This window comes from Camelus dromedarius, chromosome 20 (assembly GCF_036321535.1).
Source record: "Camelus dromedarius isolate mCamDro1 chromosome 20, mCamDro1.pat, whole genome shotgun sequence".
Classification (NCBI taxonomy): Eukaryota; Metazoa; Chordata; class Mammalia; order Artiodactyla; family Camelidae; genus Camelus; species Camelus dromedarius.
This window is the reverse complement of record NC_087455.1, coordinates 34,106,838-34,129,701: the sequence shown is the minus strand read 5'-3', so window position 1 is coordinate 34,129,701 and position 22,864 is coordinate 34,106,838. Positions and strand designations below refer to the sequence as shown.

General features: G+C 44.0%; 1 protein-coding gene across 4 annotated transcripts; it reads right to left on the bottom strand.

The window, feature by feature from the left end:
• Window positions 1–578: 578 nt before the first annotated feature.
• Window positions 579–16,970, bottom strand: TP53INP1 (tumor protein p53 inducible nuclear protein 1). 4 transcript variants are annotated; one of them, XM_064476956.1, is made up of 5 exons: window positions 16,746–16,970; window positions 10,023–10,283; window positions 9,121–9,481; window positions 6,608–6,645; window positions 5,354–5,492 (listed from the first exon to the last, which is right to left on the bottom strand). In XM_064476956.1, the coding sequence occupies exons 2-4, from the start codon at window positions 10,132–10,134 to the stop codon at window positions 6,624–6,626; spliced, it is 495 nt and encodes a 164-aa protein (XP_064333026.1). In that variant the 5' UTR covers window positions 10,135–10,283; window positions 16,746–16,970; the 3' UTR covers window positions 5,354–5,492; window positions 6,608–6,623. The 4 variants fall into 4 exon arrangements, with proteins under 4 accessions (XP_064333024.1, XP_064333025.1, XP_010974320.1 ...); XM_064476954.1 differs by lacking the exon at window positions 6,608–6,645 and having other exon boundaries at window positions 579–5,492; window positions 16,746–16,968; XM_064476955.1 differs by lacking the exon at window positions 6,608–6,645 and having other exon boundaries at window positions 579–5,492; window positions 16,757–16,968.
• Window positions 16,971–22,864: the final 5,894 nt, after the last annotated feature.

The window sequence follows — 22,864 nt, the reverse complement described above, 5'->3', positions numbered from 1 at the left end:
ATCTCAGCCCAAAGTCTCAGAGATGATATAAATGTGTCTTGAAATAAGCTACAGTTCTTCTACAGAAGGCTGCTCTTCCTCAAGGATCCATTAACACAGGAGTTATTCTCTATGCTCCTGTTCAAGTGCTCTGAAGGTTTACCGGCCTGTTTAAACTGCAGCGCCTCAACAGGGCATCAGGGGACCGCAGGGATGCCGAGGTGTCCTAAAATGTTTATGTAAGATTGTGTCTGCATTTATCTGGGAGAGGAGCCATTAAGAATTCACCAAGCTTGTTTTAAAAAGGCTAAGAATCAGTGTATTAAATTCTGTATTTGTTTTTTAACAAGGATTGGCTGGAGGGAAAATGTCCCGGCTGGGAGTCACCCTCCAACTCATGTTCATGCAAATGATTATTGATTTTAGGTGAAAATTTAAATATACTAATTCTATACAAGTTTTTTGTACAGTATTTATTTTAAAGTGCATCTTAAACATATCTTTTGGACAAGTAAAACTAAAAAGCAAGTATTTAAGTTAGCTGTACCTAGTTTTAAGACTAATGACTGTAAAGATAAAATAAGAGAATTTGACAAATGTGAAGTTAAAGAACATTTTATTTACTGACAGATTAAAAACCGTGACTCCAGGTCGTGCAAAATACACCACTGAACCCAATTACAAAGAAATGGTGTTAATATACAATATTTAAGTGATGCTACACTTATTTTTGGCAAAGTGCTGTATTGTTTAGTCTGTGTATAAAACTGACCATCTGTGAACCAATCAGTATAAAAATTTTCTATAAAAACAGAAAAAAAATTTAGACAGTGGCTCAAGAAGACGAGCTGCCATTTATGCATAGATTGATGTACAGTATAGAACCTAATTAGACATCCCTTTTGAGTTTTCAAGTTGTCAAAAAAAAAAAAATTGTGTCCAGAAACACAACAAGAAGGCACATGGTACAACCTGCAATAGCTTCAGTCTCTAGAACTGACGCCCTGCCCTTGAAAAGCAAATGTGTTCACAATTTTACTTGAGGAAAAAAACAAAGCCGCTTTAAAAATATATATATAACACACACAATTATTGATTAAAGTTCCAAACCTCTGGAGGGAAATACAACCAAAAAGCAAGCAAAACCACTCACACACACCAAGCCTGGAAACACACACATCTAACCTCACCAAGTACTGGTTCGGTTTTTGGAAGTCCACCTAGAAAACAAATACTAAAACTTCAGGCAAATACAGAGCAAAATTGGACATTTAACAATTACACTATTAAAAAAAATGTTTTAAGGAAAATCCTCAATGATACACAAAACATTATCCACTTAAGCTGCCTTCCTTCTAACAGTAACTTCTCCTCCCACATAACGGATACTGTTGCAAATAGAAAAAGATACTCTTATCTGTATGCTTTCCAGGACTGCATTCTCCGTCCCAAACCACTGTAACTGGTGTCAAATTTCAAGTGAAACTGGTACATGGCAAGGCAAGGCTGACACCATTGTATTAAATGTAAGTTTTCTAAATAAAGCATTTTATATAAAACTTTAAGCATTAAAATAAGTAGCTAAGGATGCCATTTATAATACATCAAGATGGCTGATGGCAGTGAAACCATCCATGATAGTAGCCCAACTTCTTAAAGACTTTAACCAGTGGGCATGAGACTTGTAAAATAAAAAGATGATTTTAAGGTAACATTACAAACATCTGCTAGTCTCTCCAGGACAAGGAGCAGTCTCTGAACTGATTCTAGGAACGAAAGCTAATACTTGGAACCCCTTACAACTCTCTCCACTAATCTATTTAAACTTATGTGTCTATCTTCTAGTTGGATTCCTTCATTATTTTGTTTGTTTCCAACTCAGAGAAAACGAGAATAAGAAAGATACCCTTCTTTGCTCTTTTTTCTTAAGAGTATATAAAGACAATATATTTTCTTGAGGAAGAGAAATAGCAAAGACATTCAGATTCAACGAAGACACAAAGATTATAAACCAGTGTACTACACAGATTTGAGAAGTAAAAACATTAGGCAATGCTGAATGGCCCTCTCAAGTTTTAAGTAAACTGTCATCTCAACTAGAATCAAAGTACTGATACAACACAGAAGGTATGTAAACAGGAAGTTTGCCTGGGAACTGGAAAAATGCGCAGGAAATGAATACAAAAAAAGCTCCCTGGAACAGTAAGTAAAAAAATCCAATCACTTTGCACCTTCTGCAAAAAACTCCCCACGCACTCAACCATATAAATTGCCAGAGAAGATAAATAATGGATGGTTAATCTTCAACTTTACGGTACACTTCACAAACAAATTAGTTGAGGAAGAAAAAGTAATAAACATAGGATATGCATTATAAAATGTTTTATTAATGAAAAACACAAACTTTGAGAAACCTGGTGCATTATAAAAACGAAGAAACTCATTCATGAAGCACTGTTGCGTGCACCACGTATTCCAGACTTTTTCCAAGTAACATTCTATATTATCAGTTTAGAAACAGTCAGAGCACTAAGTTCAGATGGGTCTTATTTCTCACTGCTTGAATTTTTAAGGGATATGCTTTGAAGCACATTGTAAACCACTACTATTTACAACAGCAAAAATAATAATTAACTTATAATAAGTTGCACTTCAGCCATGTTTCAAAGAACACTTATCAGGTCAGCATCACTCTGTTATTCCTGGTCTCGTGTCTTGCACGTAGAAGATCCCTAACAAACGTTTAATGACTAAGAACTTCAACTGCCGTTATGTAACTGCTTTCTTCAATCCTTACATGTGCCAATTTTAGACAGAAACCTTAGATACTGATACAGAAACCACAGTATATCACAGACGGTGTGTGGTAACCCTTCCCCTGAAAAAACATCCCCAAGGCTGAAATCGTTTGTTTTCCAGGTATAACGCATTAAAAACTTGGCCCAAGTAAGGCAAACAAAAAGTCAATAACTGATAGAGATGTAAATGTATTTAAGGTATCAGGAAATCTGAAAAAAATAATAGTAAAAAAAGACCATTGCAGTTTTATGTACAAATCTGTTCATGCTGCCAAACAAATTCTCATGGCTGAACTTCTGCAGCTCGTGAGGTACTAACAACTTGCATTTAATATATGAAAAAGGAGACCCCCATGTATTCAGAGGCTTACACCCAGAAAACATTTAGCTGGTCTATGCTCAAGTTAGCAACACACGGCCCTGTAACAGTCGTGGTGCAAAACAAACACACTTTCATGAAAACTCTACCTTACCTCCCAACTGCGGTAAACACAAATAGTAACAAAAGAACACCTAGCTCCGTTTGACAAGACTTTACAGACTTGGCCCCTAATTAGAAAACAAATAAATAAAGGGGTAGTCGAAATGGAAGGGGAATAATAAGGAAAGAAGGGGGACCCAGACTCTTGTTCTGAAGAGACATTCCTGGCCTTCCTCACGGCCAGTGGAGGAACAACCTGACGACCACCATCTAACTAAGCTATTTGACCTCTTCCGACCCCACACATCCCAGTCTAGACAGAAAAGAGCACAGCTCTTCACTTAAAAAAGCAAAAAGTCTCCCATGGTTCCCTGCATCCAACTGCTACAGGGTTACTGAAGAATATAATACTTTACATAACTGTACGCTGCTTTTTCCCTTGACAACATTGTATAGACGTGTACTTATGTAACTGGGGTTGCAGAGGAGATGGAAAAATAAGCTATTTGATTATGAAGGTGACACTACCGCTCTGTCAGTAGAATGTGCTTTGGACTGTAAATGTGTTTAACTTAATTTCAGAGGAACTCAGTGAGAGAGAGGATGGCTCAGCAAAACCCATCACAACTGCTGAAAGATAAAGTGACTGGCTAGAGGTAAGGGAATCGATTTTCTCTGTGTCGAGTTAACTGGCCTCTGTGTGACTCGAACCCTGCACCCTGGCCTCATTAGCACCAACGGACTGAAGAACGGCTGCGGCGGGCCGGTCACCCCCGGCCCCACCCCATCACTCGATTCAGTAGAGAGGCCCTGGGAACTTCATGCAGGGCTCAGTTCGGGGCAGCCCCACTTCAGATCAGCACGCAGGCCTCCCAGTGCCCGTGAGGGAGGTCCGTGCTGCTCCCCCAACCCGCCCCGCTGGTGGAGGGAACAGAGGCCAAAGTGGTTAAAGATTTTGCCTGAAGCCCGAGTTAAAACAAGGAAATGAAAACTCAAGGAAGCCAACCTGTCCCTCTTCACTTAGATGCTATGAAAAGATGTCATCAGGAACCCCCCTCACCCGCGCTGGCCACTTGGCAGGACAGGCTCCACGGCAGAGGATCTGTCCCTGTATCAGATGCAGCCCAGCTCTTTTCCCTTGGGCAGATGATATAAATGTGAAGTCACTCAGGTGCCAGGACCAGGACTTCTGAATTTACAGCTGACGCGAGGTGGCGAGTGGGCAGAGCTGGCAGGAAAGAATCCAGGCCACTTAAGCAGTGGACCACTGGGTTATAGACATACATTTTTCCAAATACAATTTCACAGGTTTAATTTAATCCCTCCACACGTGAGACGAGTGCTTCTGTCCTACGATACCTGTAATGTCTGTACCACGTCGCACAGTCACATCGGAATTACTGAATGCACTGTTCACTAACACTTAATGTACCTGAATTCCAAAATGAACTGCATGGCTAATCTGGGAAATGAAAAACCCATACACACAGAAATATATCAAGTTTTCTTCCGAAAGAAAGTTCAGCCATAATTCCATTATATCCATGGCAACCATCACTTGTTAATGCTCATGTTAGTGTGTAAAAATGTATCCGTTATATACAGAAAAGAGTATCAAGTACTGGTCAATAAAGTGTATGGCTGACCCTGAGAATACATTTCTGCTTACTCGGAAGATTAATACCAAATCAAATGAAATTGAAAGATGCCTATTCTCGTACTTGGGAAGAAGTCTTTAAACTGCTAACTCATGTACACCCTAATAGATTTAAAGACATCCCCAAACACCAAACACTGTAACTGTATTGATATGTTTCCAAAAAGAGTCTGAAAATTTTACAAAAAAAGTAAATGTTAAGAGCAAGGCATTACGTGATACACAGCATGTAAATCTGGTTTTCAAGATAGTGTCTAAAAACGCTGATAAAACTATGTGATTGGTCAACAGTTGGCTGTAAAGAGACAGCATCTTCATCGTCCACACACACACATCCACACACATATGCACAAACCAAGAGAAACCAACCAACCGAACGTGAAATTCTCAGTAATTGTACTGACGTGGGCAGGGCTGATGGACAGCCCAGCCGCTGTGCTTGACTGGCCGAGAGTGGCAATCCCTGGTAAGATTTTGGCGACGAAGACTATTTCTGTTCAGAGACTGTCTCTCACTGTGTTCTTTTATCCACTGGGAAGGGCGAAAGCTCTTGGGTTGTTCCAGAAAGGCTGTATGAGCGGCGAGAGCTGCAACATAGCAATGAATGTGCTGCCCCACTTCATTCTCCGCTTCCACTCTGAAACAGAGATGAGGAGCATTAAGTGACAGAGCACGTCATTAATGAAACTGAAAAGAGTTACTCAGCAATTTACTTTGACCACACTAATTTGTTTATGGTTGACGTTTATGCTTTGTGACCACCCTGACTGACAATGGCAGAAAGGAGAAGCCAACTTACAATCGAAATATGCCTTATGACCCACAGGTGGTTAATTAAGTGGACTGTATTTTTAAAAAACGCTTTACACTTGGAATGAATTTCAGTTACGCAGCAAACACATTTATATACGCTTTCCTGGGAGGGGAACTAACATTTTTTGAGTATCTGCATTTGCCCGCTACTTTGCAAATTTTATGTATTTTTATTCTCACCATGACTTAAAAGGGAACTATTTTAATTCCCAAGTTTTACTGATCAGAAAACTCAGGCTCAGAAATATTAAGGTCACAATTATTAACTGATTCAGCCAAGATTCTAACACAGGTCCTGCTCTGAAGACCACGGTTAAGAGGCGGGGTTCACACTCATGCATTGTGCCAACAGCACCTTCACAGACTTTTTCTGCCTATAAATAAAATGTTCTAGGAAACCAGTTTTAAATCTATCTTTAATAAAAATATGCATACAGAAATTCTACTCATTTACAATTTTTCTCGGTAAAAAGTTACTTGCTTATTACACAAGACAACACTAAGATTTAATTTACATCACAACAGGGCGCATTTTGGAATGGCATTTGCAGAGCAATGTTATAAAGACCCCTGGAGAATACATAATCTTAAAACATGGCTACAAATCATATAGTTATTATATGTTTTCTATGTTAAAAGCTAATCACATAGATCTAAACTATATTAACACATAACATGAAGAACTTCAAGATTTTTAAGGGTTATTTTATAGAGGAAGGCAGTTATATACTCTGCCTATACTTACTGGAGGAAAACACTATTATTTTTTAATATATTGTTTTTATTAAATAGTAGAATTAAAGCAGGTCACATTAAGAAACTTAATTAAGAGAGAGCAGTTAAAGACAGTAGTTTTGAAAAGGTCAGTGCCTTGAGTCCTTAGCCTCCCTGCTCAGACTGATAACACATACCACACGGTCTCAAAGAGGATATACTTACTCTGTGCCAGGGAGTCTTATAAGCAGCTTTTCCTGGCCCTACAAATGTTAAATGGCGAACTATTAAATCACTAGTAAGGTTTAAAGTGCTATTTAATTTTACTGTTAGGATGTGATCAACTTTTCTTTTTTATAATTGGTTTAGCAAGTGTCATTAACAGCACACGTATTACTTAAATTAAAATTATGATAGCATGTAAACCTTCACAAACAGTATTTATAAAGGCTAAATGCAAAAAAGTACATACTGCGAAGCCCAGCTGTAATTATGAAGCATCTCACTTTAATGTGCTTTATGGGAATAGCTCCAAGGATAGACAGGATGGAAACTAGCTTTTGAAAAATATATGATTCATTTCCTACTCAGAAAATACAGACATTTACTACATAGCCACTCTCCTAATTTTGGCAACACCTGATTGCTATCTTGATTTAGTGGGCCTTTCTTAGAAGAATTTCAAATTCAAAAATAAAGACGTTAAAATTTTTTTAGTTACTATAAAACTATAATAATTTATAGTACTTTCTTATGTTCAGAAAGAATTTATATAAAATTGTGTTTTTTTGATCCTTTGCCCTGTATGTTTAACTATCCTATGTGTTACGTCAAAACATACAACCAGATACAAAAACAAAATATTAAAAAATGAACATTTTCACTGCATCAAAACTGCAAACACATAACCAGATGCAGTGCAAGGTCCAGAACTGGATGCTGGTTTGGAAAAACTAAACAAAATATTCTGGGCTTTAGTGGGCAAATCTGAGTATAGCTTGTGTAGCTGATGAAGTGAAATTTCACTGAAAAAAAAAAAGGTAGAGATCATTGCCTAAGGAGGCAGATTATAAAACAGTATATACAGCTTGGCCTCATTTAGGTAAAACGTGATGCGGTGCGTGTATGGGGGCACATCCCGAGAAAACAATCTTGAAGGACATGCCCGAGGGTCTTAATAGCGTTCATCTCTCAGTAGTGACAGTGTCATTTAAAAGGTTTTAATTTCTGCATTTTCTCATTTTCTGCAGTGCATATGTACTGCTTCTGTTATAATAATAAGTTGTTTTACAAAGCTGCTGAATATATATATATATATGTGTGTGTGCGTGTGTGTACACACGCACTTAAATACTGAAAAGTAAACACACGTATGCCAGTAAATTTAAAGTGGCTATTGATCATGCTAAATTCTTGAGTGGAATTTCTCAAAGATGAGATCAAAATCAGGCGGGAAGAATTTCTAAGAACTGAAGAAATTAATCTGAACCAACTGTAAAGCAATTAAATCGAAACCACCTCCAAAAGACTGTATTTTAAACTTTGTTGCAATGACTGAAACATTAACCTCTTGATAAATTTATAGTGCTGAATAAAGTGCCAGTTAAAGTAACATTGCCCATCAAAGATCTTAACTAGTATAAAGCCTAGGTAACTATAAAAGCAAATTGCTCTTTAATTTGGTACAAGCATATGTTTATCCTCATTCAAGATCATCTACAACACTGAGACTCGGGAGTGTAGCAGACTCTGGTAAAGTTAACAAATTCATGAGCTGCCTGAGCTTCGCTTATGTTTGGCAAACAGGAAACAGTAGAAGAAAAATACAAAAGAGGCCCTTGGATGACAGCACTAACCAGAGGAATCCTGTGAAATGCTGCAGAGACTCCAGTTCACCTGCACCCCTCCCAGGTGTAAGGGAATTAAGTCAGTGTCAGCATCTCTCAAATACTTTAATACCATAAGGAACTTTCCACTAACATGCGTCATGGTGAGCTGGACTCTGAGCTAACTGACCCAGCCGTGGGCTTTATTTCAGTGGGAGGGAGCAGTCTTGAAGGCAGTCCCCAGGTAAAGGCCACAGGCTGTAAGTCTGTTTTGGGGCATATCACTGACCAGGCACCTCCCTGAACCTTCCCGGGTTCTCAGCTCATCTGCTTCAAGCAGAGCCTTCCAGACTGCTTGTGACACCCATGTAACAGCAAAACACTGTTTGGGTGTGAGATCTTTCCTTTGCAAGGCGGAAAACGACTCTTAGAGAAACACGTGTTTTGGTAAAACTGCCACTTTACTTCATGCTCAAGATTTCTTCGGTTTTCAAGGTTCAGCATCATTCGATGTGACCTAGCTAGGACTACGTGCAAGAAAATAAGGGATTTATTTCCAGGTATACTATTCTTGTCAAATTTGATACCCCAACTAATCCAGCCTATAAAGCGTAGAGTTCTGTTCTAAGGTACTTAGTAGAAGTGCTGGTCTTTTCTTTCCATTCAGTAGTAGAATATTATAAATGAGGCGGCTCTCCATTACTTAACCAGGGCCCATGCTATAACTAACTTATTTGAAAATCTAAAATGAACACGTTTTTTCATACTATCAACCGCCCAGTACACCATGCACGTACTCTCATAAATCTGTAACAATATTACTTTGCATCTTCTAATACCTTAGCTTTGCATTGTACTAGAATAAATAAAATGCATGCTAAATAGACGATGCCTGTGGAGACAGGGACATACCTGGGACTACTTGGGTTATGAAATTCCTCGGTCCCACAGCGGGCCTCACTGAGGCTGGGGCAGGAATTATGCACAGCGTAGACAGACATGCTGGGATGTTCGATGAGAAGGTTTTCCATTGGACTGGTTTCCACCTTGATAGTGGTTAATCCACCTGCAGTAAAACACGGGGGAGGGGTGATAAACCAGCTCTCCTCCATCGGGCAGGACTCAAACTGGAGGAAGCAGGAATCACTTGTATCAGCTAAGCAGTCAAGAGACGCAGGTAAACAGGAAAAGACTGAAGGGTGCTCGGCGGGTGACTCTTCACTGACGTCTTCTTCTTCCTCGTCTTCCACTGCTGAGAAACCAGTGCAAGTGTCTAGATCGTGGTCCACATGTGTTGTTGAAATCCCACGGGACATTAAGTATCCCATTGATAGCACATCAGAGCACAGAAAAAGAAGAGATGACACTGTTAGCTGATACGTTCCTCTCTTTATTTAGGTCAGAAACAAAACCATTTATATTCACTCATAATGATTATAAAAGAATTTCTGAGCATCTAGTATCTGTATGTGTGTGGCAGGGCTGAGGGATGTATCACTGTATGGGATGGATTATGTTGGTTTTGCAGGAATGGTTTTAAGACTGTTTCTGAGCCAAATGGGTTACTGTTTCTCTAGTATGAGTTTCCTCTTAAAGTGCCTCTGATTTGATCAGGGTGCCAGAGTTGCAAAACTGGAAAGTCTGACGTCAATCAACTTCACCAATCATCTGGCACAGAATGTTTCCTGCAATTTTTTTAAAGATAAATTCTTGTTTATTTACTTTTCAGGCTTAAAAACCTTCTGAGTTACTGGTAACCAGATGCAAGAGCTCCCACCTTTGCTGTGACGATTAGCGGCTAAGAATACCCTTACCTATGAAGTCAACAAGGATCCATTCATCATCTTCTTTCTCACTAAATTCTGGTTCTCGGTTGGAAGAAGTACTGACTTCACCCACAAACATTTTATTCAGTCTCTGGAACATTGTTAAGGCAAGATTGAGACTTTGGCTGGATGTCTTTATAGCTGAGATCTCAAAAACCTGTCTTCGGTCAGCCCGATGGCACTGACAGGGGACTAAAGTGCACAAGGTGCTTATTCAACTTAGGCGAGAAGCAAGAAGAGTCATGATCCCTAAAATAAAACAGAAAAAAAGGTTATTTTAAATCAGCAGATGTTTATACGTGTATGTGGTTTTAAAATACACTCACACATCCCCACCCTGAGAAAAAAGCACATCCCTTCCTGCAGGCGTCAAACACAAGAAATGCAGTATCTCTTTTCTACAACCACTATGAATCGAGTACTCAGACGCAACCAGCAGAAGGGAAGGAGTTGGTTCTTTTTCACATCTGTGATTTTATAGTAAGGGATAAATCTGAATAACGTACTTCAAGCTGAAACACTGCTCTTCTGTAAGTAAAGCAAATACTAGATATTAGCAGTCAACTGCCCAGAAGCTGCCAAGTGAACCCAGCAACGGTGGCCAGTGACCGCGACTGCACCAGGCCCTCACCGTTCCCTGGCACCTTTCCTTCTGCTCTGTTCTGGTTGGACTGTAAGCACACCTGATTACACTGAAAATCTCTAAGTACAGCATACTTTGACCTTCAAAGCAATTCCGACTGCTGGCATGGAGAAAGCCACACTGGAAAATTGAGGGCACCTAGAACTGGAGACAATCAGTGTGCCTCGGTTCAAGTGCTAGCTGTGTGGCAGGTGCCCTGAAACAGGAAGGAAATCACACGACCTCAGTTGCTCTACTTCATGGAGTTCTGGGGAGTTCTAAATGGGGAACTCCAGCCTCATCTGATCTCATTCCAGAGTTCCCCATTTATATATCCATTTCTGCCTGGCTACCTGATGGGCATATGAAACCTAACCCATAGCAAAGAGATCTTTTAAATACCTCCCCCCGCTCCCCAAACACACCCAGGCACACCGCCCTTCAGCCTCTGCTCAGGAAGGAGAGGCAGGAGCATCCAGCAGTTACTCCAGCCAAAAACCTAGCCCTTATCCTTGACTCCTTTTGATTCTCGCCTTCCCTGCTCCTCTTCCCTAGACCCGTCAGTCAAACTCTCAGCAAGTCCTGCTGACTCTGGCTGTATTTGGGGCTCAAATCTGCCCACTTCTCTCCACCACGCTCATCCTAGTTGAAGCCAACTGGTGTCCCTCCAGACTTTGACAGTCATCACGTCCTAGATGGTCTCCCAGATCCTACTCTTGTAAAATGAGGTCGTGCAGGCAACCTACTGAGCAAGGCACTTGGTGCAAAGTTCTCTGTCAATGTCAACCATTATTCTGCAAATATTTACTGAGCACCTATTATCCATCAGGCATAGTGCTAAGTGCAGGGGAGATGGTACTGGATGGGGCCCTCCCAGGACAAGGGCAACAAGCCAGTGTGCTGAGTACCATGTTAGTACTGGATGTTCCTCAGATCCACATGGGCAGAGGTCAGGGGATGACTCCTGCAATCAATGACTTTAACCTTGAATGGTTGAGAGGATCAAGAATGGAGGAAGGAACACTGTGGAAACCTGCAGATGAGTGGGAATGTGGTGCCTTCCATATGGCTCAAGATCCAGGTGGATGGTTGTGAGCGCATGCTCGGGGGCTAAGCGGGAGCCAGATCCTGCAGGACTTTGTAAGTCAGAAGCAGAGGGGAGGCAAAAGTCACAAATGCCCCAGATTTTCAGCTTGGTCACCTCGGGGCGGGGGGGATTGTTTAGTGGAACAGCAACACTGCAGAGGGGCAGGTTGCGGATTCTGGTCACGTGGAAGTGGGGAAATCTGCAAGTCCTGCACTGGGATATCAGGAAGGCAGCTGAATATAGGGCTTTGCACTTCAAGAGCACAGTGTCAGCACAAGGAACTATATTCACTATCTTGTAACAACCTTTAATGAAAAAAAATACGAAAACAAATATATGTTATGTATATGCATGACTGGGTCATTATGCTGTACACCAGACACTGACATATTATAACTGACAATACTTAAATTAAAAAAAAAAAAAAGAGCACAGTGTCCACTGGGGGCACAGATTTGGGGGCTGTCAACAAACACAGGAACCACAAGAGGGTGAGACCATCCAGGGAGCATCAGCCTTGAGCCCCTAACTTCTGGCTCTTGACATCTTGCTTTCCAAACAATCATCTTTAGCTGTAAATGGACTTAGAATCTGTGGCTGCTGCGACTCCTGGTTCAATTCTTTGTGTGCAAATTGGACCGCTAGAGTTGTCTGGTGTGCTACTACCCACGTGAGTACTACAAACGTGGGCTCAAAGGAATGACATCTGAACACTTTTGTGGTCACAATCTGTCATCCTCAGCCATTAATTATGAAAAGCGGGTAAACAGGAAGTTTCACTTGCATAACCAGTGTTCCTGAAACCCTTCTGAAAACCACCAGGGCCAAATCATGAAGGCTGGAGCTCTACTATGGGAACTCAAAGTCAGCTCTATGTTCCATGTAAGAGAGTTTAGAAGGGAAGTGGGCTGTGTAGATGGCTTGGCTTATATCCCAAGATGAGCTATCACAAGGGCTGATGTAAATAAAGGTTTTGAGCATATGAGCTAAGGAGGGAAAAAGGGTATTTTCAAAATCTTTTCCCCATTTCTCTTAAATTATGGAGGCAGATATTGGCCTCAAGTACAATTCTGTGTTTGCTGACCCATTTGGGAGAACGATCCCAATTCTCCTTAGAACAGGGCTGGACTCAGGCCCTGCACCAGTGAGGAAGCTGGAGCTGCTGCATGGGGAGGAAGCACTCCACAGGGGAACCCTTGCCTGCCCTGAATAAGCACCTTGTCCCCCAGCTGTGCTGGGACATGAGGTCGGTCACTGGGGCCCAGGCCAGTTAAGGGGCAGCAACACGGCAGGAAACACTGCTGGGGCCCCTGTGGCTGGGCAGCTGCGGGTTCCCAACTGCAAACTGCACCCCCTGGCTGCAGCTCCAAAACCACAGGATGGAAGCCAGCTCCTGCCTGGAACAGACACAGCGCTGCACCAGGGAAGGTGTCTCGGGAGGAGCTTTCCACAGGGATCACAAGTCAATCTTCTTTTTGGTTCCCCGAAGTGAGGTTGGTCTAACTTGGCAAAATTCCTCTGGCCCTGCTTTCTGTATTAGTCACAAAGGACGAGGAGCTGTTGGAAAGACCCCAATACACTAAAACACACTAAAATATCAGTGGGGTGGCTGCCAGGCACATCAGGCGAATGAACAGTGTGATTGAGAAAGTAAATTTTTAATCTTACTTAATTTGGGATATATTAGGCTCAATTAAATACATTAATAAAATTAATTTCACCTGTTTTTCCTTTTTTTAAAATGTGGCTACTAAAAAATTTAAATGTACATATAGCTTACATTATATTTCTCTGGACAATGCTGTTCTAAAAGTCTCTCCAATGCCTTGATAGCATATCCTCCCAAAGACCCAGAGACTGTCCCTATCAAGTCACTCTGCTGCTCTTGACCTTGGCTCCCGCCCAGGAATGGAGGCTCTGCATGGGGCTGGTTCTATGTGGGGCTAAAAGGCAAAGCAGAACTTTAGACTTCACACCTCACCACATGTCACTGACTTTTTGATATTTACAACCCTGGTACAATGATAAAACTAAAGTGAAAAGTCCAGAGAAAGCTAATGTCCTGAGAGGACAAATATGCAAATACAGCTGTGGAACTGAGCAGAGGTAGGGAATGAAGGCTAGGTGGGGTGATGCTGTGTTTCCAGGGCACCAGCAATCCCTGCAGTCTCACCCCAGCGGAGAAAAGAAACAAAGTGTCTGGGCCCCAGCATTTCAAGCAGGCAGCTCTTCTGCTTGACTTAAAATACTTCCCTCCCTCCCTTAAAAAAATGTCTTTTTCATTATAAAATGAATCAAACCACATTATAGAAAGTTTGGAAAATAAGAAAAATAGTTACTATTCCGTGCTTTGTTGCAATCATTGTTAGTATATTGTGGATCTTCTCCTGCAAGTATGCTTTCTTTCTATAACTGCTAGTGAATACAAAATTTTGTATTCTGCTTTTTTAACATTTTATCATCAATGTTTTTCATATTACATGAGTAGAAATGCTCTGTGGGCAGACAAAGGTGGCTGAGTTTAATGCTTATGGGGTAGAGCATTCCAGTTTGAGAACTCAGGAGTTACTCGTCTGGAAGGGCTGGTATGATTTGTTTTTGAAACAGGCAACCAACCTAGAGGCAGCATGGCTCTGGAGTTAGCCAGCTCTGTTTGAAATCTTGATTCTGCTCCTTGCAACTTAGGTGAATTGAGGATCCTTAGTAACTTCTGGATGCCTCAGCTTTCTCATCCCTAAAATGGGGAGGGTAGTGTCAATGTGAGGATGAGGTATGTATCACTCGGACGAGTGCCTGACATACAGCAGGCACCCAGTAAGTATTAATCATAAGTTCACTTCAAACCAGTTGTGTGACTGTGAGCCAGTCACCTAGCATATTTGGGTCTCAGTGTCTTTATCTGCAAAATATTTATGTAATAATTAGAGCTACAATTTACTGTGCTTATTGTATGTGACAGACTTGAGGTAGTTATTTCTCTCATTTGACTAATATGGAAATTGAGGTTCAGAAATTAAGTAACTTGCTCAAAAGCGACAGAACTGGTCAGGGTTGGAGTCAGCATTAGAGCTTAAGTCTGTCTGGTTCCAAGGACCATGCTCCCTACCTACCCCACCCCGGGGTCTCTCAGGCTCCTTCCAGCCTCAACTCTGGCTCTATGAACTTCAGAGAACAGCACTTTTCAGTTAGTTTTGGCTGCCAGTAGGCGGCTCCAAAAACAACATTTTAAATTAAAAAAAAAAAAAAAAAATCCCACAACTTTGATGATCTAACTTCTAACTATGTGTACAATTGTGGCTTCTTGACAGTTTCGAAATATCAGGTGACTAAACACATCATCATCAAAAAGCAGCCTCAAAATGATCTTTCTCTTAGATCCCACCCTTTCTCACTAGTTTAGAAAAATAAATACGCTGATTCAAGTAATTTAAAATCGACTTTCAACTGCAAAAAACCAAGCCAAGAAAGTTGTCTTTGCTTGTGGCACTCTACCCACCCTACTCAGCTGGCTACCAGGAGGTTCTTCTCCCAGGGATAGATCCACCAGGATCGGATCTAAAGGCTGTGACAGTGGACAGTGACGGCAGTAAGTGGTAATTCATAGCCTGTTAACCTTGAATTTTGAAAGTGGGGCCATTCCCAAGAGAACTATAAGAGAGAAATCCATGGCACATTCACAGAAAAGAACAAAAGACAGGATGAAAAAACAAACGAGACCTTGGTTATGGAAATTAGTTAAGGTCCTGTTTCCAGGCAGGAGCCTTTGAAAATTATGCTGCCAGTTCAGGATTATAGTGGCTGTGACTTAGAAGCAAAAGCTTCCCAGTGCTTTTCACATCTGCAATGAAAAATATACTTCAACCACCAAACAAGTGATTTCAAGATCTTGGGGAACCTCATTATCACCTCAGTTCAATGACCCCATGGGTCACTTTGCACCTCCCTTTCCCAAAACTTACTTCGTATTCAGAAAAGGCTCTTTTCTGAATGATGAGGGTAGAGGGGGTGGTACTTCCTTAACCTACTCTAAATTGGAATTTACATAGACGCTAGTGAGCAGACGTAACTAGGAAATAACAATAAAAACGAGGAATCCCCATGTAAAATTCATCTCCAACTTTTAAAGAGGAAATACAGGTTTCCTTTCAACCGGCTGTGTGGCCTTGAGTAAGTTGCTTAACCTCTCTGGGCCTCAAGTTTCCTATCCATAAGATAATAAAGCCTACTTCATAGGGTTATTGCGGGGATCAATTGGGAGAACGCATGTAAAGCCCTCACATAGTAGATGGCACATAGTTAGCACTCAGCTTGAGTGATCAAGATGATGAGGATTTTCATCATGATGGGCAAGAACACTGCTCTTTCCACAGGTGCAAACTCAAACAGGGTAAGATCAAGCAGGGTCAAGCAACAGGCAACGGACAGGCGGACACTTGGGTTGGCGCGGGTCTCCGGGAAACAGAGCCAGGTTCCCGGGAGCCGCCGCGCTACCGAGCGCGACCCTGAGCGGGGCGCGCTGCCGGAGGAGCAGCGGCGGCGCCGCGGGCCTGGAAGGATGCTGCCGGGGGCCGCGGGCGCGGTCCTCCTCCGGAGCCCGGGGCCCCGACGCCGCGTCCCGAGGGGGCAGCCCCAGTCCGACGGCGGAGAGCAGGAGGAGCAGTGGAGGGGAGTGAGGAGGAGGAGAGAGGAGGAGGTCCCGCCGAGGCCAAGAAAACAGGCCACGCTCGGGGGAGGAGGCAGAAAGCAAACACCCAACCGCCGCCCCGCGCCGGGGCTCCGCCGGCCCGCGACAGCTCGGTCGCCTCCGCCCGCACCCCGGGGCCGCGAGAGTCCGCCGAGCGGGTGGGCGGCTGCCCCGCGACGGCGAGCGGAGGCAGCGGAGGTCGGGGCGCGCAGCGGCGGCGGCTCGCGGGCCGGCCCGAGGGCAGGGAGCGCGGGCCGGGCAGCGCCGCGGGGCGGCCGGGGGCGAGCGGCCCCGGACGCCGGCCCCGCCCGCACTTACGTGGGCCCGACCTGCGGCGGCACGGGCGGCGAAGGCGGCGGGGACCGGCGCGGACCGGCGCGCGGGGCGGCTGAGGTAGCTACGGCTCCCAGACGGCGGGCTCGGGGCTCGGGGCTTGGGACTCGGGGCCGGTCCAGCACTCCTGGGGCCGCGCCGCTGGCCGCCGCCGGCCCGTCTCGCTCCTTTTGTTGTTGTGCAGCCTCGGAACAGCTGATCGGCCGCTGCGCCCGCCCGTCGGGCCCGCCCGCCCGGCCGCCCCGCCCCGGGGCCGCGCCAGGCCCGGCCCACCAATCGGCGGCGCGGGGGCCCCGGGGCCGCCCTGCGAGAGGTTGTCACTAACGCACGTGACCTGGCGCCGAGCCGGGCGACGCTCTCGAGTTAGAAACAAGCCCGGGCAACAAAGCGGAGAGAAGAGAGGCGAACGGAAGGCGGGGAGGGCGGGGGCGGGAGTCGGGGGACTGGGGCAAGTGGCGAGAGGAAGGCTGGGGGCGAGCAGAAATGGGAACCCTCAGGAGTGTGAGGACGAACTGGACCAGGAGCGGCGAGAGGAAAAGCCCTGACCCCAGGTGTCCCTTTGGCCTAATTCGGGGCCCAGGGTTTGGGGTACAAAGAGACACAAAGCCGTTTTTTGCTGTGCGATGAAAATTAAGGGCATTGAGAGTGATGGAGGCCAAAGACCCCGAGAGGCCCGTTCAGGCCAATGCAGGGGTAAAACCATAGACGAGGTGCTGTAAGGCAGGCCCGCTTAACTTCTTGTCCTTCTTGGGAGGAAAAGTCTGGGCTCCAGATACAGGGATGCCGTCCACCCAACGTCCTTTTCAAAACAAGGAGCCAGGGTACACCTCGCTGTGGGAGCTGACCTGGGAGCTGACTGAACGGTCCCACGGGCTCAGCATTCCACCTACAGGCCGGCGAGGCAGAAGAGGCCGTCTCTCTAGACCTGAAGCGAGGACGTCAGGAGCCTGGGGGGGCCCTCTGCTCCAGCAGCCCAGGAAAACCCTGGAGGAAGGAGATACAGGAGAGCTGCGTCTTCCCCAGGCTCTGCTTCCAAGCTCTCGTGTGACCGAGGGAGGTTATGACCTCTCTTCTGTACACGTAGTGCGTAGTGGGGGCATTCACACGGGGCCTACCTACCGACCTGGGTATTTATAGTGAGCGGCACATAAGACAGTGGGCCTTAAAATGTTTCCAAACCAAAGCTCTGGACAGGTATAGACGAAGTAGCTGTCTGGCGAAGGCAAGGGAGTCATTTGGATGTATCTCCACTCTTACGTGGCTCTTCTTTGGACTGAGATGCAGTTCTCTGGCCTAGGATGAAATTTATCGCAGCCCTGACAAGTGTATCATACATTACAGTATATGAAAGATTCACATTCTGGCCCTCACAAGTATCCTGTGGTCAGTCTGCTTCTAACAATACCGGTTTTAAAGGGTGTAAATCAAAGTGCAGGGGATTGTCTGACACACCCAGGAGTAACAGCCAAAATACGGAGACCGTTTGACTTTTTCTCAGGAGGTAGACCAAGCGTGTACCTTGTAGACTGGACAATCTCACAGAATCAGGCTCATCTCCTGTTTTCTCTCAGATGTCATTACTGCGTTAGGGGCCCCATAATCTCTTGTTTCTTCTTAGGAATTCATGAAGAGGCTGTCTTCCCCCTCAGGACCAAGGCATAATGATAATTTTGTGTCTAATTTTTGAAAGGTCACGTTGAGACTTACCTTTTCCAAACTTGGTAAGATTTATCACCATTGAAGGCCAAGTGTGAAAGCATACAATACCTTGTCTTGATAGTGAAAACAGTGTGAAATAGCTCCTTCGTGATGCAGTGAAGTCTGTTTATTCTTCCTTTTGAACCTGAGCTGGCCCTTTGACTGCTTTGACCAACAGATTGTGGCAGAAATAATGTTCTAGGTCTTTGAAGACCACATATTAAGCAAGCCTGACAGCTTCTGCTTCATACTCTGGGGAAGGCCAGCCACCACTTAAGAGGAGACCACCATGCTGTGAGGAAGTCCAAAGTATGTGGAGAGGCCACATGGAAAGAGAGATGCCTGGCCAGCCCCAGGATGTTGGGCTTATCTCAGCTGAGGTACCAGCCTGAAAAAGCCCTCTAGGAAGGTCCAAGCCCAGCAGACACCACATGGGACAGAGATGAACCATCCTCACTGAGCCCTGTCAAAGTGGCAGAATCGTAAGCAAATAAATGATTGTTTTTTTAAGGCACTAAATGTTGGGGTGGGTTTAAAAGCAGCAACAGGTAACCAAAACACAAAGCTAAATAAGAGAAAGGCCCAGAACAAACAGATCAACCTTCTCTAACCTCCACAAAGCAGAGTTTTGGGGATGCTTTTTAAAAATCTTAGGAGTTATTTGCTTTCTGTTTACTCTCTTGCTGATTTGTAATCTTCCAACCTGGTGCTTGTTTATTCCAGTGTTAAGGGTGGGGGGAGGGGGTGTGGGAGAAGTCCGCCCCTACAAGGGAGAGGTATTTTATTGTTATTGCACATTGTTTGCAACTGTTGGAGCATGAAAATAATAATAAAAAAATGACTTTTAGTCAGTTTTATTATTGTTTTAAAATTCCCTACAGGCACACACACACAGAGAAATTGACCGTTTACTGTCTGCACCCAGAGTGGATGGATGGTACCACTGCCCACCTCTTTGATGTGCCACTGGTTTACATGCATACATGCAGGGAGACTCAGGAGCAATGTCATCTCCACAACACAGAGCTGTCTGAACACAACCAAACCGTCAAATTACACAGCTGCAAACCAGCCTCTGGTCTGTTAGCTGACAAAGACCCAGCCAGGTTCCCTGCCTGGGCAGACCCGGTGAATCCAAGCATCCCTTAATTCACAGTATAATTCTCAGTGGGTTGCTATAGTACCCACTTCCAGGCTGACCTCCTGCTGTAGGGGTGACCCTTTCCCCATCTGTCAGCGTCCTCCTGTCCGTTTTCCACGGAGCTCAATACACTGCCTTATCCATCCCAACAAAAGGGATTCAACCTCGTTTTGTTCCAAAGGACCACAGAGCAGGACCACATTTCTGCCAACATCCACAAACAATACGGCTAATGCCTCTGCCTCCTGTTGACAAAGGCAGGCTGTGGCCATTGCCCTGCCAGTTGCATCAAGGCTGCTAAAGAATGTTGTTTCCTACCAACATGCTGCAGATGGGGAACCCCAGAGGGTGGCTACTCAGGGCAACCTCCAAACAAAGCAACAAGTCTTCCAGTCTGTACTAAGGAGACTCCAAAAGTGACGTCTGCCTGGGCAATTTTCTATCTACCCATCAACAAATACGGTCGGCTGGGCTTCTAGGACCCATCCAGCATGCTGTCAAGTGTCTGGGAAAGACAGAAATTTTTTTTTTTGCACATTTTAGAAGAACAATCACTTGAAATCTCAGTGAAATCTACTGCCCTAAGAGAAGGAAAGAAAAGGTCTGTCCTGATCTCCAGAAAGCCTGGAACAGAAGGAAGCGAGGTTTGATGAACTCCACTTTCTGACGTAAAAACAGAAAACAGACATTTTTTTTTTTACTTCCAAATAATTTATTTTATTTTTTTAACATTTTTTATTGATTTATAATCATTTTACAATCTTTTGTCAAATTCCAGTGTTCAGCACAATTTTTCAGTCATTCATGGACATATACACACTCATTGTCACATTTTTTTCTCTGTGAGTTATCATAACATTTTGTGTATATTTCCCTGTGCTATACACCAAATAATTTATTAATAAATACCAGGGAATCAACTATATGGTATTCTGAATTACAACTACAAGTGATTGTCTTTTCCTTTTTTCAAAATTAAAAAAAAATGTTTTTATTGAAGTGCAGTCAGTTACAGTGTGTCAGTTTCTGGTGTACAGCACAATGTCCCAGTCATGCATATATATATATATACACAGAAAACAGAAATTTATCTGGGCTTATTTATGAAACCAACGCAATAGTGTACTTGTTTTTCATGACTCTGGAACCTTTGTTAACTCTAGCAGATTAGTTTTTAATCTAATCATGATGATTAGAAATAAAATCCTTAAAATGTAAAGGGTCTGTGTTCTGGCTGACGCACCAGAAAGGAGAAGGGAGGTGGGACCAGACCACCTCATTCAGCTCCCAGTGTGTGGGGAGAAGAGCCCTCAAAAGCTGTGGTTGCATTTGCTGGATTGTGAGTGGTTGATGATAGTTCCCCGGACTTAGTGTGGTTTCTTTAGTTTCTGTGAAGTCCTGAATTTAAAGGCTTTTTAGTTTCTAGGTGAATGCACAGGTAAGTATCCAATTATTTTAAATTATATTAAAATTAAATTATATCCTTACAGCAGAGCAGAAAACAAGTCATCCCTAAATGGATGTGGCCTAGATCCATGATGTAGGATGGCCCCCATGCACCACCACACACCCGAGGGAGCCACGAAGCTCCAAGAGACCCACTGGGTGGGGCAGACGCGACCAGTCCTGGGGCAGTGGCAGCCGTTATCTGAAGTGTGTGAGCAAAGGTCTCTCATGGCTCCTGCTACTTAAGCTACCTCTTCACTCACATGGCTACTTCTGGGTCATTGCCCAACAGCCCGCATGTGCCAGAGGCAGCCCCAGGTGGGGTCTGTAACCGTGATTCGCTCTATTATGGGGACAGCTTGAGCAGAACGTGTCTTGCTGCCTTTCTTAAAAGGATGACGCAGACAATATGGTTGCTGCTTATGTAAACTGCACGCTACCTACACAATCTGCCTATTGAAGGAAAACTTGTTTATTGGGTTATTCTTTCTGGTGGACTTACCTACCTTGAATAGCTATTACATTTTGCAAGATTAACTTGTGTTCTTAAATGTCCAAGTTTTTCATGGCTTTGGCCATGGAAGTCTTGATGGTCAGAGGTGGGAGGGTTTTTAATTTCTATTCTTTTGGGCCTCTACTCCTGTTTACTCCTCTGGTAGGAGTAGTCAGTTCTCTCTCTCCGTAGCTCAGACAGAGGAGAGATGTGGATAGTCAGCCTCATAAAGACTGAACATCATTCACCCATTCACCAACACAGGCCTACTGCGTTTGTGTTCACAGCATCCATTCATTCATTCAGTGATTATTTAATGAGCACCTACTCTATGCCAAGCACTGGAGACACTTCAGTGAACAAAACAAAGTCTCAGAGCTTAGGAAGCTTCCCTCTAGTAGAGGGGAGACAAGCAGATAAACAGAACTTAATGAGTGCTGGGAAGAAAAACAAAGCTGGAAAAAGACTTCGAGAGAGGTTGGCGGGGGAGGCAGGATGGTCAGGAGGGCTTCTCTGAGGACAGAAGAATATGAGGGGGAGAGGCGCCCAGGCAGCCAGCAGAGCCAGTGCACAGGCTGGAAAGAAGAGTCCATGTGCTCAAGGACTAGCGCCATCTTGTGCTGAAGGGAACTGGACCCCATCTGGTACCTGACGGTTACCTGAGCAGACCCGTAGGTCGAGGGTTGGAGAAGACTGGCCCAGAAACTTAAATTCCTTTGTAGTCTTTTGGGTTTTGGCCACACTTCCAGAAAGGCATATAGGTCCCTGAGAAGTAACTTTTCAGGTTTACCATGGTATCATGGAACTAAATTTCAGAGCCCTGGAAACAGGTGTCTCAGAATGGCTCCCAGGTAGTCAATCATGTAGCATGCTGGGGAGGCAAAAGCTGTCGGGGCACGTGCTGTCTGGTAAAGAAGGAGGGAACAGGAGCCTGCAGGGCTCCTGTGCTGTAGTGTGGACACTTATTTATCTTCTGAGCCCCTCAGTTTCCTCAGATGTAAAAGAGGGGAAATGATACCAACTCAGAGAGACAGTCAAAGCAGAGAAGTGCCCGGGACTCGCAAGGATTCCATAAATGTTTGTTCTCACCAGCACACTGGCCTTTTTCTAAGGAGTTTATTTTAAGAATTTTATTTCTAATCACCTTGTGGAAATAGGATTTTTTTTAAAAGAAAAAAACGGAAGCTTAAAAGCATTAATAGCTTCTGAGATCTTCAGCCCCAAGAAACAACTAAGTTAAGAGCAAAGTACCCTCCTCTTCTTTAATAAATCTATAAGCAAGAACCACAGAGGTGGTCTAGACCCATGTTTGAATTTGTCCCTACA

Bases quoted from the DNA above. Each gene is read 5' to 3' on its own strand.
- TP53INP1 (XM_064476954.1), bottom strand. From the start codon at position 10,134: ATGTTCCAGAGACTGAATAAAATGTTTGTGGGTGAAGTCAGTACTTCT. The intron at 9,482-10,022 runs GTAAGGGTATTC...ACCACGATCTAG, and splicing joins GATCCTTGTTGACTTCATAG to ACACTTGCACTGGTTTCTCA. The intron at 5,493-9,120 runs GTATGTCCCTGT...TCTCTGTTTCAG, and splicing joins CATAACCCAAGTAGTCCCAG to AGTGGAAGCGGAGAATGAAG.